The sequence below is a fragment of the Erithacus rubecula genome, assembly GCF_903797595.1.
Source record: "Erithacus rubecula genome assembly, chromosome: 18".
Lineage (NCBI taxonomy): Eukaryota > Metazoa > Chordata > Aves > Passeriformes > Muscicapidae > Erithacus > Erithacus rubecula.
In genome coordinates, this window is record NC_136670.1 from 330,636 (window position 1) to 347,901 (window position 17,266).

Sequence of the window (17,266 nt, forward strand, 5' to 3'; positions counted from 1 at the left end):
TTCAGACGAACCATTCCCTCTTGACCTATTACTGTCTGCCCCTCTCTTTTTTATAAGTCCCAACAGAAAAGAGAGCAGCTCATTCCACATGAGAACAGCTGTTCCGTAGGAGCACCATGGCAGAGCATCATCATTTCCCAATGGGACATAATGGTTTATTCAGACATGACCCAAAACATGAGCATTTTTCCAGTCCTGATGGAGCAGAGCACCTGAGGGCCTATCTTAAGGCAGCAGAAATACACCTGAGCTGGGATTTCCAGAGGTGCTCAAAGGACAGAGATGTCCATGACTCTGGCCTGCAGTGGCGTCTTCTGGACATCTTGGCTCAAACATCTTCCAAGTGTTGTTGCCATCTTTGGGCAGCAAACGTGGCTGTTGTGATAAGGGTGGAGGAGAAGGAAAGATTGTGTGGGGATGAAGCCACAACAGCTCAGACCACGGATTCCAGCCAATAAACCCGGACATAAACTACTCTCACACAGATACATTTGCAATTCCCACATCTACCCCAATCATCTCCCCATTAATGAGCCCATTGTTTTCCCTGCTGCATTCACAGCCATGATTATGCTGAATATATCAAAGCCTGCAGCATGACTCCAAATAGGGCAGCTATTTCTGGAGCTGGTAAATGAATCAAAAACAACTGCAAACAGAGCATCAGTGTTTCACCAGGTCTAATATCCCTTCTCACTGCATACAGCAACAGGAGCTGTGTCATACTAGAGCACTGTCTCATTGTTACTGTGAATTGGCACAAAACAAGAGCAAACACAAATGTTAGAGGATTAAGTACAACCTTGGTAAAAAAATAAATGAAAGATGCAGTTTTGAAAGAACTGTTTTGATTATTGTTCCGCCAGTTAAATATATATTTAATGAGAATTGAAGAAATTTTTGTTTCCTTGTTGAATTTACCCAAGAAAGAAAACACGTTCATGGCCAATATAATGGATTTTCCTTGACCAAGCAGTAATTAAACAAGCACATACTGGTAAGGAAGTAGAAACTCATGGGATTCACTTTCATAATTAAGATACAAGCAGAGATATTAATCTCTGATTATAGGTCCTCTTAATCAGAGAATACTAAAGGGAAAGCAGGAATGTTGAATCAGACATGGCAAGTGATGACCCTTACAGACTTTATCCTGAGCGAAAGGCTTTGTTACAGTTGCTATGAAGTGTGAACCTCCTTTTGATGAGAGGAATGTGGAAGTCTTTCCAATTTAGTGATGTGGCCCCTGGTTTTATCCATGCAGACCTCATTGCAGGACTGGGCCATAATTCCACAGAATACTATTCAGACACCTGGAAAGGGAGAAAAACACCATGTCATAGGAGCCCTGCAGCTTCTCAGCATGTTAATGTAGTTCCAGAAATGGGACATGGATCAAAGAAGTTTGATTTAATTTATACACTTCCTCCTTCAGCCTTCAACTTCCCAAATAATCCTGCACATATTAATGCCTCTCTTGCCTGGTCTTACTCATATCATGGGCAAAACTCCTCATTTGAGGAGATGCATTTCAGATTCAGCCCCCTCCCCATCCCCTGGATCAGTCAAAGGTTTAAGGCAGCAGCGAGCTGCCCTAGCATGACCTGGAATCAACAACCAGCTTCCCGTATGCCAGCATTTCACAGTATAGGAACACTGATAATGAGCACTCCTGCATCTTGTGAAACCACAGCAGTGAGACAAATCTCCCTAAAGCAATCCTGTAATGCTGCTAGAAGTGTATTTTTGTCAATGGAACTGTGTTGATGCTCAGGCTCCTGCTGGCCAGGGCAGTGTCTGGGCTCCTGCCCCTGCACCCCCAGCTGCTTCTGCTTCTCCTGCAGCTGGTGGGTCCCAGGAGTTGCTGTAGTTTTGCTTACTTTAGCCCAGCCTCTCTTGCTGTGCGATGTGTGTCTTTGTCCCCAAGAGAAGTAGCTAAGACAAGATCAAACATAAATCACAGGCTGGTTTGGGTTGGAAGGGACCTTAAATCTCATCCAGTCCTGACCCCTGCCATGGGCAGGAACACCTTCCACTATCCCAGGTTGCTCCAAGCTCTGTCCAGCCTGGCCACAGACATGTCCAGGGGTGGGGCAGCCACAGCTCCTCCATGTTCTGTATGTGAAAGACTGTCATCAGATACCTTAGGCAGGGGAGAAGTTATTTGTGGGGGGCACTGGAGCCAACACAAATCCACAGAAGGTTTTACACAAGCTCAGCTTTCTCAGTGTTACCTCCACTCCTCTGCCAGAGCCTTATCTTGGCACAGAGGCACAACCTTGGGCCTCAAGTGCTGCTCTTCCCAGTCCAGAGCCATGCCCCAAACTCCCTTTTATTACCTTGTTAATCCATCAGGGTTTGTTTTCCCAGCAGCAGATGCTTCCTCAGCCTTCAATAGGATCCACCAAAATCAAAACTGACTTTTCCAAGACAGCAAATCAGGCCAGTCTCCAGTCCCAGCACAGAGCAGCTCTAAAGGTGCAGGTGGCACAGGCTGTTCAGGCCTCCTGTGATCCTGGCTACAAAAAAGGACTGGAACCATAATGCTCATTTTTTCACTCTTCCTCAGTTTGGCAGTAGTTTTACCATACTGACAAAGCACAGGACCAGAAATTGAGCTCCATCCATCCCTTTTTTTGACTCTGATTGTGATAACGTACTCCCCTAAATTTCATACACAGAAATTGCTGCCAGCTCTGTAGCACTCTAATGGTCCTGATCCAAATAAACTTTAGTTTATTAGCTTAGTTACTATTTGGTTTAGTTACTTCATTCCATAGTAACTAAATGGAAGCTGCTGTTCTTCAGCTTCCTTCACCTTGTCAGTTTTAAAAAATAAATCTGAGTTAAATTTGGATGCTGGTGTAAAGGTGGCACTGCATGGCCTAAGCAAGGACCTGCTCACATGGATCTGGCAAGCCCCTTGACTCCAAACTCACCTTAAGAGCCTTTCATTCAAATTACCAAGTGTTTCATGTCAGATTGCTATCAATCCTTGAGAAAAAAACCCCAAACCAACACCCAACCCTCCAACCAACCAGCACATAGCCAGAGGTCAGTCATTTCACTGCAAGTTTATCATCTCAAGACAACAGAAAAGAACCATGATCTTCTGGTTTGCAATAGGTTATTTATTACAGCTTAAGCTTTGTCCCAAGCTCCTGTGACACAAAGCTACTGTAGAACAGGTATCCTTAAGAAGTGTCCAAAAGAATGCAGGACACTGCAAATTTTTCACTGGTCAGGGAAGTAGCACTGCCACCTACTTGGGAAAGCCAAAATCCATAAGCAGGTCACCACCTCCAAGGAAATACTTCTCTGGGTTACAAACAACAGAGAGAGATCACCGAGGTCACATTTGTCTTCTGCCTTGCCTCACTGTTCAGTTATTACCCAGACTTCAGCTCGCTGGAGGTAATTTTTTTTGGGGACAGCATTCAGTTATTGCAGATCACAGGCATTATGTAAACTGCCCCAAAGGCCAAGCGTCAGAAACAGCTTATGAACAGCAACAACCAACACTGAGTCACAGGGGCAGCTGGGACACCCAAAGCACTCATGCTATAGGGCAACATATCCCAACAGGCATTCCTGACCTTCAGGGTCATGGCCACCACTTAGAAGATTAGACACAGTCCAAAAATTGATATCCAGGTCTGAAAACACATAAAGAAAACCCTGCACATGCAGGTTACCTTGGCTATTTGAGTGCCCACACACCCACCCTTTGCTGGGCTCTGAAAGCCACATGTGCCCAAGTCAATACCCACATTTTTTACCAAAATTTCCACAGCTGCACTTTCCAGAGCACCCCCTAGCCCTGCTTTTTTTTTTTTTTTTTTTCCTGAAGAAAAGCTCCACAAAAATAACCCCAAAAACATGTGGGCTTTTTTTGCCCTTAATGGCATCAATAAAAAAATACTAAAGGAATATAGCAGATCAAACTGGCTACTGAGCTGTGACAGTGTGAAATCTCCCATGGGTGGCCTCAACAGCCTTCCTTAGCCATGCAAATTCTGTCTGGAACAGAAAGTGGTAGGAAAACCTACAATACAAGAGCCAATTGTGAGTGAACTGCACATGCCTTTGGGCCAAATCCTTGTTCAGAGAAAGCAACAAACAAACAAAAAAAGTCGCAGGAAAGTTCTGTTTTTTGAAGAAAAACTCAATCAGTCATGACAAAACTTAAAATCTTGAGAAGAAAAACACGTAAGACAAAACCAGTTACTGGTGACACTTTAATTTCTTATGGTCAGACGCTTTTGAAGTAAAACCAACAGAGTAAGACAGAACTAGAGGACAGGAAGACATATTTACAAGCCATTCAATACTAAGAGTGCAAAAGCAGAGCTCAGTGGTCAAAGAAGCATACAAGCATACAAAGAATAATCTTTTTTTGGTTATTATTATTAGAATTTTATTATCTTAGCTATCAAAAGAATCTGTTGCATTTTTTACCGCCCAATTCCAACTTGCCAGCTTCCATTCAAAAGGACTTGTGATACAAAAAGCGCCATTTTTTCTGTTTGTAGACAACAAAACAACCTGCTTTAATTCTCCCAAACCTTACTGAAGAGTCACAGCACAGTTAACACTAGTACTCTATTCTTTACCATTAAATAAAAATAAAATAGGGAAAATAAAACAAGCAAAGGGAGAAAACCAGACCGAGTCAGTTTAATCATTCAGTTGGATTCTGGATGACAATCAGGAAATAGTCTTTATCTGGGGAGAAAAAAAAAAAAAAAGAAAATTATTCTTTCATTGCTGGTATTCGTTTGCAGAAACAGTAAATTCCAATATGGGGAACTCCAGAGCCCTGACATTCAGACTCAACGAGAAAAAGGTTCCAAGCATCAGATCATTTATTTTATGGGTTTTACTGAGAAAAACTCTCAGCTTTAGAAACTGTACATTCCCAAGGCAGCTGAATTTAACTTGGTTTGTGCCAGGAAATTACAGTAAGAAGCATGTGCCACACTAGTGCAAGGTGGCCACTGCCCTTCTCTCACAGGCACACTGAAGGCCACAGCTGTTTTTTCTGGAGCAATGTTTATTTCTCTTTCCATCCTTCCTGTGGAAATCTGAGGCTGCCTCAGAATGAACTGTGTTAAGATCTGCCCTGGCCCACACCTGCCATAGAGAACTGCCATCCCCTGCTTGGCTCTCCACCAGCCCCATCCCAGCAGGGAGCACTCAGGGACAAGGCTGAATTCCTGCCACATGAGGGACCTGCACTCATCTCACTGCTTCCCAGTTTGGAATTCAACAAAATACTGAGGATGTTTCCTGAAAAGAAGATTGCTTCTGCTGCTGCTGTATACCACGACTCATGATTACAGCTACAGTGTACTCTAATACTTTTCCCAGAACTAGAAAGTCAGGACTGCCTTGTCTTATCACTCAGTCCACAGTTCTGAGTGCAAATTGTTCCCAGAACGTATTTCTTTCCAAATCCTAGGGTTTTCTACTGAAAAACAAAGCATGAGAGGGTGTAGTACTCTCTCTAATACTTTCTACATTGATCTACAGAAAATGAGTGAAGGGATTTGCCACATTCAAACATGACAAAGGAAACTAGGTCAATGATAAAGCTTTCAACTCTCCAGAAAGTAGAACAGGTTCTTGGAAAGAAGGGATTATCCAATGTGAACACAAGCAGCAGGCAGACTTCTTCCAGGCTGACAGCATCAGTCCCAAGAGAAAACAACCCTGCTGGATTCCCAGATCCCTGCTTTGGGCCTGCTCTCTCCTACCTGGAGCAACCATGATTTCATTTTTCTTGGAGCGGATCCGCAGGAACGTGAGGTCATTCTGGGGATCGATGTCCCGCACGGTGCTCCTGGCCTTCATGATGAAGCTGTGCATGAGACCAGCATACTGAATGGTGGTGGAGTTGTCTATAGTGCTCTTGATGGGAATACCTGCAGGAGAGGGACAGCAAGGCTCAGTGACAAACCTCCAGAACCAGCCCTGCACTGGGCAGTACCAGGTCCAACCTTGGCTGTCACTGCACCAACGGTTAGGAGTGTTCTCTTTGAAGGTAAGATGAAAACATGAAGAACAACAAGATATGAAAAAGCTAACATGGGACCACAGGTGTAGGTGAGAGCTGTTTACTTCTAGTAGCATCTGTGCTTTACTTTTGCATTTTGATAAAAATACAAATAAATTAAACAAAAATAGTTATCTGTAGAGGACAGAGGAAATGCCAATGTTACAGTTTTTTCTCCTGACTGGAGATATCTTTATTACTTCAGAAAGGCTCCCCAACACCACGTAAGTAGTATTGAGCTAGGCCAGGCTGGGATCAGTGATAATGGAGGACACCAGTGTTGTATCCCACACTCCAAAACTGGAGCTCCAACATTCAGTTCTAAGAGGTGGTGCAGCCCTGGGAGGTCCCTGGTTCAGTGATAACCAGCCTCGAGGGCAGACACATTGTTCAGCCATCCATTAGATGTGTTTTCCCACCAAAAGTCAGTCAAACCCCAGCTCCTGGGTCAGAACACAGCAGCCAAGTACCAAATTGTGCAGGGCAGAACCAGGTACGTGTTTGAGTAACTGCAGCTGCAGCACAGAGAACACAATCCACTCAACCATCATAGAATACCAGCAAGCAGGAGCCAAGCTGCATGATCTGATCCTCAGTATATTCACATGTAGCTACTGTCATCTTTTCTGAAGATTATTTCTAGGAAGTATTCAATTTTTGGGCCGCTCACTGTGTATTCAGAGTGCTCTGAAGAAGTTGTTCTATTGAACTCTTCAGAGACTCCAAAAAGAGACAACTTGCAGATGAGTTCCATGAGACCACAAGCATTAGACAGTGCTAAAGAACTGGAGTCTGCCAGGCCAGCAGTGCTCTAGACAAGCCCAGCAGCAAGATTTACATCTTGTGTGAGCCTCAGTGCTACTGATTAAAGTTTTCACAAACCAAGTTTCAAACACTGCCATAACTCAAATATTTTGATACTTCTGCAAATTATTTTAATTTATTTCCTAAAATAATTAAAGTGATCTTGCAGAACTTGGAAACCAATTTTCTCTTGTAGCCTCACTGCTGTCTGTCTCCTTGGGCTGCAGGAATACCTCTTCCAAAGCCAATACCTCTTCTTAAGTGCAAGTGGTACAAGCAGCTGCCCTCAAAGTGGGTGGCTGGAGTAAGTGATAAATCAGAAAAGTGAGGCAGACACAGCACCTTCAGAATTAACCACGATGATTCCCTGCACTCCCTTCTGGCTCTGGATTCGCTTCAGTGTTTCCTCCACTTCTGCCTGCAAGACAAAGCACAAATTGATACAGAGTTACAGCTGCTGTTTGCCTCCCACCAAAGCTTTGGGATAACGCAGCTGAAAAGAAAAGCTGCACAGGGATGATTAAACAGCCACTGCCTACACTGTTTACATATCCATATGTTTGTACTTTGGTGCCACCTTTTTTGCATGACCTTTCCAGTTATCTTCCGTCTGCCTTTCTTCTTCACCCATTTGTGATTATCATCCTGGAACTTCCCTCTCTCCTTCTCTTCAAGCCTCTTGTTGAAGGCTTGCAGCTGGAAACTGCAGTGTGCTACAGTTTAGGTGTCAATCAAAAATTGTCTTTGAAAACAGACATGGAATTTATGAAAGAAGTAGGAAAGAGATACATTGTGGGTGCAAGATGACCTTCCCTTTTATCAAATGAATGCCAAAAGCAATTACAAGTAAGAGAAGTGAGGGGAAGACCAATGAATGAACACTTTTTGTTTGTAATTCTGATTTGTGCTGGAATGGCTGCAAGGCTGTAACCACTGCCAATTAATTTACAACTTTAAAAAGGAAAAATGCATATGCAGGCCAAGGCAATTGTTCTTTGTCTGCTCTATAAAAATCATCAAAGGAGGTTTCAGTACCTTCTGCACAACTTCCCTGCTACAAGACACCCATCAAAATGTAACTACGGCATCTGTAGTAGGCTGTAGTACGGTGGGAAACCCTCATATCTGAGCTGATTTCCACAGCTGGATGTGTATTTGGCATTTTTTATTCCACTCCAGGAAACAGAAACAAGCAGCATCTTTCAGATCCTGCAAGGCAGAGTCCCCCAGAAATTATTTAGGAAGGGAGACATGAATCACCCAAACCAGACCTACAAGGGGCATTTGTAGAACTGTGTTACCTGGGCACACTGAACAACCCTCACCACTTCCTCCCACATCAAACAGGCACAAAGATGTCACATGCCCTGTTCCCTGGGAAGAGACCTTGTCCAACTGCAAACAAAACATAGCACAGCACAACATCAGCTCAGCCCCAGCACCACCAGCACATTCCTCAGGGTGCTGTTGGTAACATAACCTGTGGCTCATAAGAGACAGGACCCCTGAGCTGGTCTTTATGAAGAAGATTTTCTGTGTGATCCAGCACAGAAAAATTCAAGTATTTCTAACAAAACTCTGGGTTATTTCTGAATGCTGGATTATTTTCAAATGGAAGGCAAGAGAAATTGAACAAACTAAAGGATGTATGAATGCTGAGAAAATATAGCAGCAAATTTTTCAATATATTAAGAAATTAAGATCAGATTTCCTGCCTTCTAACTAGCACTGTTTAAGTCCTGATTAAATACTTTCCTTCACAGGACCTTAACAAACCTTTTCAGATGCAAAGCAGCATCCATAAAGAAGGATACCAGTTTTTAATTTTCCTCCAGCACCTTCAGCTGATCTAACTCACAGGTGGGTGATCTACTCTGACAGTTCACTGCTGCTGATGTGGGAAGGTCCTGCTCCTCTATTTCCACTCCGGGACTCATCCAGCACCTGCACAAGCAAGTGCAGCTCACCAGACCCACAAACGTAGGACTGAGAAAAAAATACATACTTAATTCACGAAACACACAAACCCCATTTTAATGAAGGGCTGAATAACTACAAGAGATGGCACATGCAGAAGGAGAGATGCACTCCAGAAAAGCAGAATAAACACTGTCTCAACTCTCTCAATACTATTTTGCTACTAAATATCCTTTGCTATATGTGCAACAGCAGCCTTTATCTTCCTGTTTTCATCCGCAATACCTGAACTCCTAGGTTTGCCTAAAAAATAGATCTTATTTGATAATTTCAATTTTCCCTCTGCAACTTCGGTCAGCATTTATTTCTTTACACATTCTAACATACATTTTGAACCCCAGTTCATCAACATGCAACAGCCAGCAACACATCTGAGTAGGGAGAAACCTCCAATACATCACAACAGAACGAATTCAGCGCCGCTTATCAAACATCCAAAACCAGTCTCTTTTTCCCGACTGCTTCCAGCTTTAGGGATGTGCCCCGGCAGCCGCAAGAAAGGCACGCTTCGTGTGCGCGTTGCCCGGCACAGGGCTGGGCTGGATCGGCTGAAGATTCGGCCTCTGCTCGCAGTGACTCAGGGCAGGCAGAGCCACTGAAGCCTCAAGGAAGCAGCGCTGGGACCCGCAGCGCCGGGACCCGCCCCGCACACACACGACCCTCGCCCGGGGGCCTGACCTAGAACCCGACACACAACTCAACACGAACCGAACCAAGGTGGGCACCCCCAGCCCCCGTAAGTCCCCGCGGCGTCTCGCCTTTACCCGGGCCCTGTGCCTGAGGGCAGTCGCGACCGGCACCGGCCGCAGGAGCCCCCGAGGGCCGGAGTGGCACAGAAACCCCCGAGGGCGGCACAGGGGCCTCACCGAACTCCGGCCCCAGCGCACCCACCATGATGGAGCCGCCGCCTCCGCCCGTCTCGGCCCCGGCGCTGCCCCGGAAGCGCTTGGAGCGCGGGGCGGGCCCGCTCCGGGGACACCGCCCCGAACGCTCCGAAGCCGCACAAAACTCCTCCGAGCGCCCGCGGCCGCTCACGGTGCGCTACTGGTCGTCGATTCCACTTTAGGGACATCAGTACTTGAAAGGGAATTACAGGAAAGATGGGACGAGTGTGTTTACAAGATTCTGGAGTGACAGGACAAGGGGGGATTGGTTCACATTGAAAGAGAGGAAATTTAGACTAGAGATTAGGAAGGAATCCTTCCGTGTGAGTGGGGGTGCTGAGGCTGCCCCATCCCTGGAAGTGTCCAAGACTAGGTTGGACATTGAGGATTGGAGCAGCCTGGGACAGCGGGAGGTGTCCCTGCCCATGGCCGAGGATGAAATAAGACGGCCTATAAACGTCCCTTCCCACCCAAACCATTCTGTGATTCCATGATACTCCATGAAAAGAACTCCATGTGGGTAATTCTTTTTCCCCTCAAATGGCCGCGTCCCCTCAGCTGCTGCCGGAGCCCCCGGAACAGGGGCAGAGCCACTCCAAGGCGTGGGTGCCCGCTAAAGCGCTGGGACCTCCCTGCCACAGCCGCGTCCTGAGGGTCAAGTGTGTGCTGCCCCGGACAGTGAGAGAGTCTCAGCTCCCCTGGGGGAAGGACTGGGGATGATCCACAGTCCGATGGCAAAACAAAACAACACACTGAAGAACCGCATCCCGTATAAACTCAGCTCTATTCTACATACACAACAGCAGAAGCTGGAACTTCCCCCGAGCTCAGGCTCTGTTAGAAGTGAAAAAGAGAGTCCCAGGTTTCGGTGGCAAGGGACGTTTAAAGGCCGTCTCATGCCAGTCCCTGCCAGGGGCAGAGACACCTTCCACTATTCCAGGTTGCTCCAAGCCTGATCCAAGCTGGTCTTGGACACTTCCAGGGATCCAGGGGCAGCCACAGCTTCTCTGGGCACCCTGTGCCAGAGCCTCATAATCCTTACACGGAAGAATTCCTTCCAAATATCCAATCTAAACCTACTCCCTTTATCAGTTTGAATGCTCCTTCTTTTGGGACCACAGCCCTGTACTCAGCATACAGACACTGAGCTCCCAGAGCAATTACAGAGAACTGGTATTGGGTGATACGTGAAACATGCCCTCATAAAGTGTTTTTAGATTTTTTTTTTTTTACCCCTCTGAAAGCCAGGATTTGACAAGAGCAGGTAAGCGTTGACCACTCCACTCTGTCAGAGTCTGCATTCTCCTTAGAGAAAACAAGATTTCTGCAATGAACCCTGTCATTTGTGCACTGCTGGGCTGACAGGCTGAGAATGTTCATGGGATCAGGCATTGCTAGAGTTCAGAAAAAACATCCACATTTAGGATCCAAGAGGCTAATTCCTCTTCTAGTGACTATTTACAACTCTGCAATCTAATTCAGTTAAATTCTAATCTCTCTTACCAGTCCAGCAGCAAGTTGTACAGCTTGGCTATAAGAAGTCATTTTGCCATGGATTGATTTAACTTCTAGTCTGTGTGATGGTAAGATTTGGGCAATAGTAAGGATATGGTGGGTAATTTGGGCAATAATAAGCAGTGTATAGCTGCCATCAGACACCCAAACCAAACATGGGTTTGTTTGAAAAGCCATTACCATCCTGCCATGAACAAAACCTTCCACACCCTCACCAAGGGCTAGTGCCGACATTAGCACTCTCATCATCAAATCAAAGAGAAAAAAATGGTGCAACTGAGATGTACATTTATCATACATTGCATTGTGATTAATTTTTTGCCTTTCTTTTAAAAGAAACTTCAGATGTTTGTGAAATACTGTTGTATCTGTACTGACAATAAAGCTGCCCAAAGCACCTTTCAAATTTTGGGTTTACACAACTTACTAGGATGCTTTTAAGTGGTTCCATTCAAAGCTTGGAGGAAGTGTCTCCACACTAAGGCAGCTGTTATTGCACATACTTGCCTGGCACAGGAAATCATCCTTAGGATTTGCTGCCCCTGACAAAATTATGTTAATTGAGATTGTGGGAACACCTGGGAAGCAGCAGAGGAAGAACACAATGGGAAGGTCTGCAGCAGGGAATATCAGCCTCAGGGAAGGATGACCACTTTAGGAACCATTTCACCAAACTGGACAGAATCAGATTCCTGAGACAGAATCACAAAATTAACTAGGCTGGAACAGACCTTTGAGATCATCAAATCCAGTCTATGACCTAAGACCTGACAGGACATCCCTGTGAGTGCTGAGGGAACTAGAACCTCACTGCAAAGCCCATCTCAATTATCTGGGAAAGTCTGTGGCTGTCCGGAGAGGTTCTGATGACAGGAAGAATCTAAATGCCACTTACCCCTTCAAGGAGAGTCAGGGACACTAAAAGGCTAGCTGGTCTCACTGGAGCTTCCCCCCCCCTCCTTTGTGGCCTTCTGTCAATCCAAACCACTTGCAGTGTCATTCCTCATTGTTGGTGAGCTACAACATAGTTGCTGTAGCACTGCAACGAAATGTTACAGCCACGGCTCCTGCAGAACCTCCCTCCATCCCCTCTCTCTCAGGCCTCAGCAGCCTCACAGGCTCCTCACGGCAGCATCCACAAGCCTAAAAATGCACAAATTGTGTCAAAAATCTCCTGCTCAATATCCAATATAATCAATAAGGGTGGACAACGTCTTGGGAAAGAATTATTCCTAAAGAATTTTAGTTGAAGAAAAAGTCCAGGCAGCCTGACCCTCACACCTAGGAGCACACAGACAATTCATTTCCACCTGGATATTCTGTCACACATAAGGAATAAAGACCACACCACCATCTCTTTAAGTAGTTTTATAAAAGTATGACTTACTGAGATACTATTACAGTTACCTGAGTATTTGAAATTACAATGCAAGGAAATATCAACAATGAATTTCAGTACAGTATCTTACAATCCAGTGCTGCTGATCCCAGTTTCTACATGAGTTCACTAGAGCACATATACACAAACAGTGATTCTTGGAGAAAATTAAAAGACACCACAAAAAAGGAGGCTGGAGATACCAATATAACAGAGTTGAGATTACAAATCCAGTGCAGCATGTAATAAAATTTGAAAAAACAAAACAAAACAAAAACAAAACAAAAAAACCCCACACGAACTCCCCCAACATTTTTTTTTTCTTAGAATAATAAAAAAAGTTGTTTTTTTTGTTTTTTTTAAACAAGCAACTGGATTAAAAAAACTTCCATACTGGATGAGATAAAGACATGATGTATTTACTGTGCATGTCATTAGTAAATGAACAGTTCCTGAGCTACTCGTAACAATAAGGCTCTGTTAATTATCAGTATTTCATTTTCTCATATCATTTTCATGAGGGAAATTCTAAATAAAATTTCTTTTAATACCTGGTAATTAGGATCAAGTGATAGTTGCATATGAATGTACATTTGTGATACACTATGTATTTATGCAGCTCAGGTTGCTAAAACAGTTGAAGCAGTGGGAGACTAATAAATCTCTGCTGAAAAATCTTACTTGTAAATCCAATTCACAAAAATCTGTTATCTGGGAGAGAAGCTGCTCTGAGGTCATTCCTGTACTGCTTCACCAGATCCCCAGAAAGAACTGAAAACTCCATCCATGGCTTGCATAATTCCTTTGAACCTCTACACAACATGCTGTAAAAATTTAACAGATTAGTTAGTATTCACAAGTCAAATGCCTCTGAACTTATGCTTTCAGAAATATTGTCTATGTAACACTGTAAATCTGTTTTCAACTTTTTATGTTTGGCCAAATCTGATGTTTCACTGATTATTTTTCCCCCTCAATGAGTTCTTTATTTACAATATTTTAAAATCATATCTGGTGCTTGGGATATCCAGCCCCCTTTCTCCCATCCTGGTACAGCAGAAAAGACATATAAACATGCCATTTAAATTAAAGAAACAATGGAATAAGTGGAATCCTGGACATCAAAAATATATACAAGGTATGTTTTTCCTGAACTAAACATTTCAACCATAAAAATAATCAACAGCCAAACCCTATAGAACTAGGGCTAAGGCTATTTCAATTATAACTATTCTTTATTTTAAAAATATAGGGCTGACAGCCTTTAGGGTGATATTTATAAATGAACAATAGTTCTACGTTCCCTACATGAATTGTAAAGCAAATATGCAGAACATAGACTACTTCTCATAGCTTAACCTTGCATTATCTTGCTTAATTTAATCTCTTGTAAATATGTTAAGATAACTACATTTCATTGTAAGAATTAATATAAACAGAAAATATATATAAGGCTTTTTTTTTTTTTTCTCATGAGCTGTATACTGTGATAGATCCAAATGTTGTGGAAGTTGGCAATCCTCCTCCCAGTCACACCTGAAGGCAAATTCTCTCCATCAATGAAACTTTAAATGAGGGGCATTTCTGTCCCACCAGCATCTCTCCCCAGGCCTTCCTTTGATTAAGCCTGACAAGTCCCACCCTCCTGCCTTCCCAAAGCATTTATCACTGAGCCCTGACACATTTGTGAAAGTCAGTTAAAACCTGTAGTGTCTTGGTTCTTCTTAGGCCTGAATCAGTTTTTCCCTCTTGCAGTTTAGATGGATGAAACAGCAGGAAAGAAATACTCTTTTCCAGATTGAACATTCAGGTTTACACTTTCCCACTGTCCTGTTTCAGCTCTGTCATCTGAAAGAGTCTTAAATGCAGCTCCTGCCCCAGTGCTCTGAGCTGCAGGTTTGCTTTAATATGTGCTACATGTTATTTCAAGTGTCACGTCTCTCAGTGCAGCTACAGCTCATTTCACTGGTGTCTGACTTCCTCCCTTCAGGGGGAAGGGAAAGGGCTGACCAGACCCAAAAAGTGCATTCAGTCTAAAGGAGCAATAAAATGCAAAATGTTGTTGTAAACCAGAAAATAATTAACAGATTCTAAAAGGAAATAAAAGATGTTAATTCAACAGGAACTTGCTACAAAAGTTACTAGCTGTAAGCAGCTTAGGGTGAATTAGCTTAGAAATCTCCCCAAAAACTTTAGTTTCAAACTTTATAGAACTATTTACTGATGTTCCAGCTTCCCAAAAACCTGCAATCCATGTCTGAACTTTCTAATCCTCTTGGCCTCAGCCAGTCTCACACATCAGTTCATCTGCAGAAATGACGAGTAGGATGATTTTCTGAATCCAGTTGTTTTGTGTCTCTTCCTGAGAGCCAAACAAACTCTTTGGAGCAAACTGACTGCAACATGTAGGAAAAACACCGAGGGTAATGTCCATTGACACTGCTGACAAACAGCCTGCAAACAGGAACCTCAACGGAATCAGTGCAATCCTAGCTGGACTTGTCTTTTAAAACAAGTGAAGTACCACAGTGTTAATATTGATTTCAAAGTTAAAACAAATGTTACACAGCAAAAGCTCAGAACCCTTCAGAGGGCACAGAGCAGTGTTCCAACAACTTTGGGTAGGTGCCTCTTTTGCTGACAGGAGCATGCAGGACTGGGATAAACCGAAGTGAAGCTATGCCCCGGCTTTGTGCCACAGTTTGACATCCCCATAGCAGCAGATTCAGTCCAGCTGGCACATGAGCAGACTCCAGGAAAGGAAAAACAGTCTGGCCACACTTGAGTTAGAAAAAGGAGCTTAAGGAATGGAGCTGCTCACGGCACAGAGGTGGATCCAGGCTGGATCTGACACTGCTGTTGCGAGGCTCAGGATGCTGCTGCAGCACTGCAGCTACCAATGAACTTCCCAGTGCATCAGTAGCTAAAATGCTACTAAAAAGGAAAGATAAAACTATTGTTAAAAATCTGTCAGTCATTAAGGACACATTCTAATTAATGAATGGTAAAACAAAGCAGAGTCCAAAGCTGTATTAAACCTCTACTTTCGTCATTAGTCACTTGTAGCCATATCTGATTGCGCATTTGATTTCTGAAAGTGCTCAGGAGAAATCCAGAGTACATGTGGATAACCTCAGGATAACATCCATTTATTTACACATTAGTACTGTTAAATAAATCCAAGTCATGTCTACTTTACAATGAAGTGTGCAACAAGCAGAAGAAGTGAAGCACATACATCATGTAGGGTTCACTTTCTTCAAGGTGCAAATTTCAGCTACTCTTGCCCAAATCCTTCTGTTTCTTCAATTGCAAATAACAGCTTTTCCTTCAACTGCTCATAATTCTTATATGGTGGAAGGTCTAAGCGATTGAAACTGAAAAATAAAAAAAAATTAAGTACTGATGAAGAACTCAATAGAAACAAAAAATCCACTATGAATATGGGTGATTGGAATTTTTGCTGTGGAGATGAACACTGGGATTTATACCCCCAGAAAAGCTGATATAAATGTATGTATTTCTGAGGGTAGAGGTTAGGATTCAAGGGCTCATACAGTCATAGTTTTCATTAACTTTTCCTAGTTGGAGGCAAACCAACCTCTCAGTGGTTAATTAGTCATGATTCAGATACAAAATTTTCAATTTGTGTGGTTTTGCCTACCACTAACACCTGAAGAAAAGTGATCTTTTCTCTGAAAGTGTGTGAATGTAGCTACTTTACTAAGGAATGCAGTGACAAAAGATAATCCCAACCTTGTTAATTACTTTAATTGTTCAGTAATATATTACACAAATCCATAGAATTCACAATGGAATCCATTCCATGCCATAAGAGATTTTTTAGAAGTTCAGCTACCATTCAACAACAATTCATTGGTGTAATCTGTGTTTGCTTTCACAGAGTTTCAACCACTTCAGCACATTATCTATTTACTAAAATGTGAAAGCAGACTGGTCACCAAAACCAGAGCAATAGCAATATTCCGACTGATTATGTACTCACCAGGTATGACTTCTGGGTAACCAATTTTCCTTTCCAACTTTCTCAATACAGAATTTTTGGGGTCCATTGCTCCCTGTAACAAATTCCAATAGACAAGGCATAGGTCCAGCTACCTTTGTATCACTTTGTAACACAAACCTGAAGAAGCATGCAAGGCTTCAATAAACACAGGATTGCCATTACTTGCACAGAAAATGGACATTTGTCTCACTATACAGCTCTGCCTGGGTCAAAGTATGCACGTGGTGAAACACATCAATATGAAGTGATTTTAAAGCACAATAAATAGGTGTAAACATTTCCATCTTTTTCCATCACAGCTCAATTATATGTATGGCTTTCAAAAGAGCATTTAATATAAAATTAATTTAAAATGCGACATACACATAATTTGTTTTTTTCCAGAAGTATCTCCTGCATTAGAAGGGTTATTAATACATACCCATGAGGTCAGCAAATCCTCCCACTGGCAATCTGCATGTTCCAGTCACAAACTGCAAGAGTCTCATCCTCTTCTCATTATCTATTTCTTTCACAAACTGAAAAACAGTAATTCAAATAAACATTTAGGGATAAATTCATTATTCTGATGTTCACATCACCATCCCCAGATGAAAAGTAGTGGCTGTTAGGATTAGCTGGGTTAG

At 43.1% G+C, this 17,266-nt stretch overlaps 3 protein-coding genes across 10 annotated transcripts in view; 1 reads left to right on the forward strand and 2 right to left on the reverse strand.

Annotated features, from left to right (window-relative positions):
- The window catches only part of LOC306809620 (uncharacterized protein), a 195,531-nt gene that overhangs the window by 30,687 nt on the left and 147,578 nt on the right, over window positions 1-17,266 (forward strand). The window lies entirely within an intron of this gene.
- On the reverse strand, window positions 3,833-9,826 carry DYNLRB1 (dynein light chain roadblock-type 1). Of its 2 annotated transcripts, none has more exons than XM_079321319.1 (4): window positions 9,728-9,826; window positions 7,202-7,277; window positions 5,757-5,924; window positions 3,833-4,725 (listed from the first exon to the last, which is right to left on the reverse strand). In XM_079321319.1, exons 1-4 carry the CDS (start codon window positions 9,728-9,730, stop codon window positions 4,682-4,684), a joined length of 291 nt encoding a protein of 96 aa, XP_079177445.1. In that variant the 5' UTR covers window positions 9,731-9,826; the 3' UTR covers window positions 3,833-4,681. The 2 variants fall into 2 exon arrangements, with proteins under 2 accessions (XP_079177445.1, XP_079177446.1); XM_079321320.1 differs by having other exon boundaries at window positions 7,202-7,273; window positions 9,724-9,824.
- The window catches only part of ITCH (itchy E3 ubiquitin protein ligase), a 56,309-nt gene continuing 51,631 nt past the window's right edge, over window positions 12,589-17,266 (reverse strand). For 3 of the 6 annotated variants that reach the window (XM_079321288.1, XM_079321289.1, XM_079321284.1), the window contains 3 exons: window positions 17,062-17,158; window positions 16,620-16,692; window positions 12,589-15,990 (listed from right to left, as the gene is read on the reverse strand). In XM_079321288.1, coding sequence (XP_079177414.1) covers window positions 15,891-15,990; window positions 16,620-16,692; window positions 17,062-17,158 — 270 coding nt within the window. In that variant the 3' untranslated portion in view covers window positions 12,589-15,890. The remainder of the gene's footprint in view (window positions 15,991-16,619; window positions 16,693-17,061; window positions 17,159-17,266) is intronic. The other 3 variants (XM_079321287.1, XM_079321286.1, XM_079321285.1) reach the window with 3 other exon arrangements.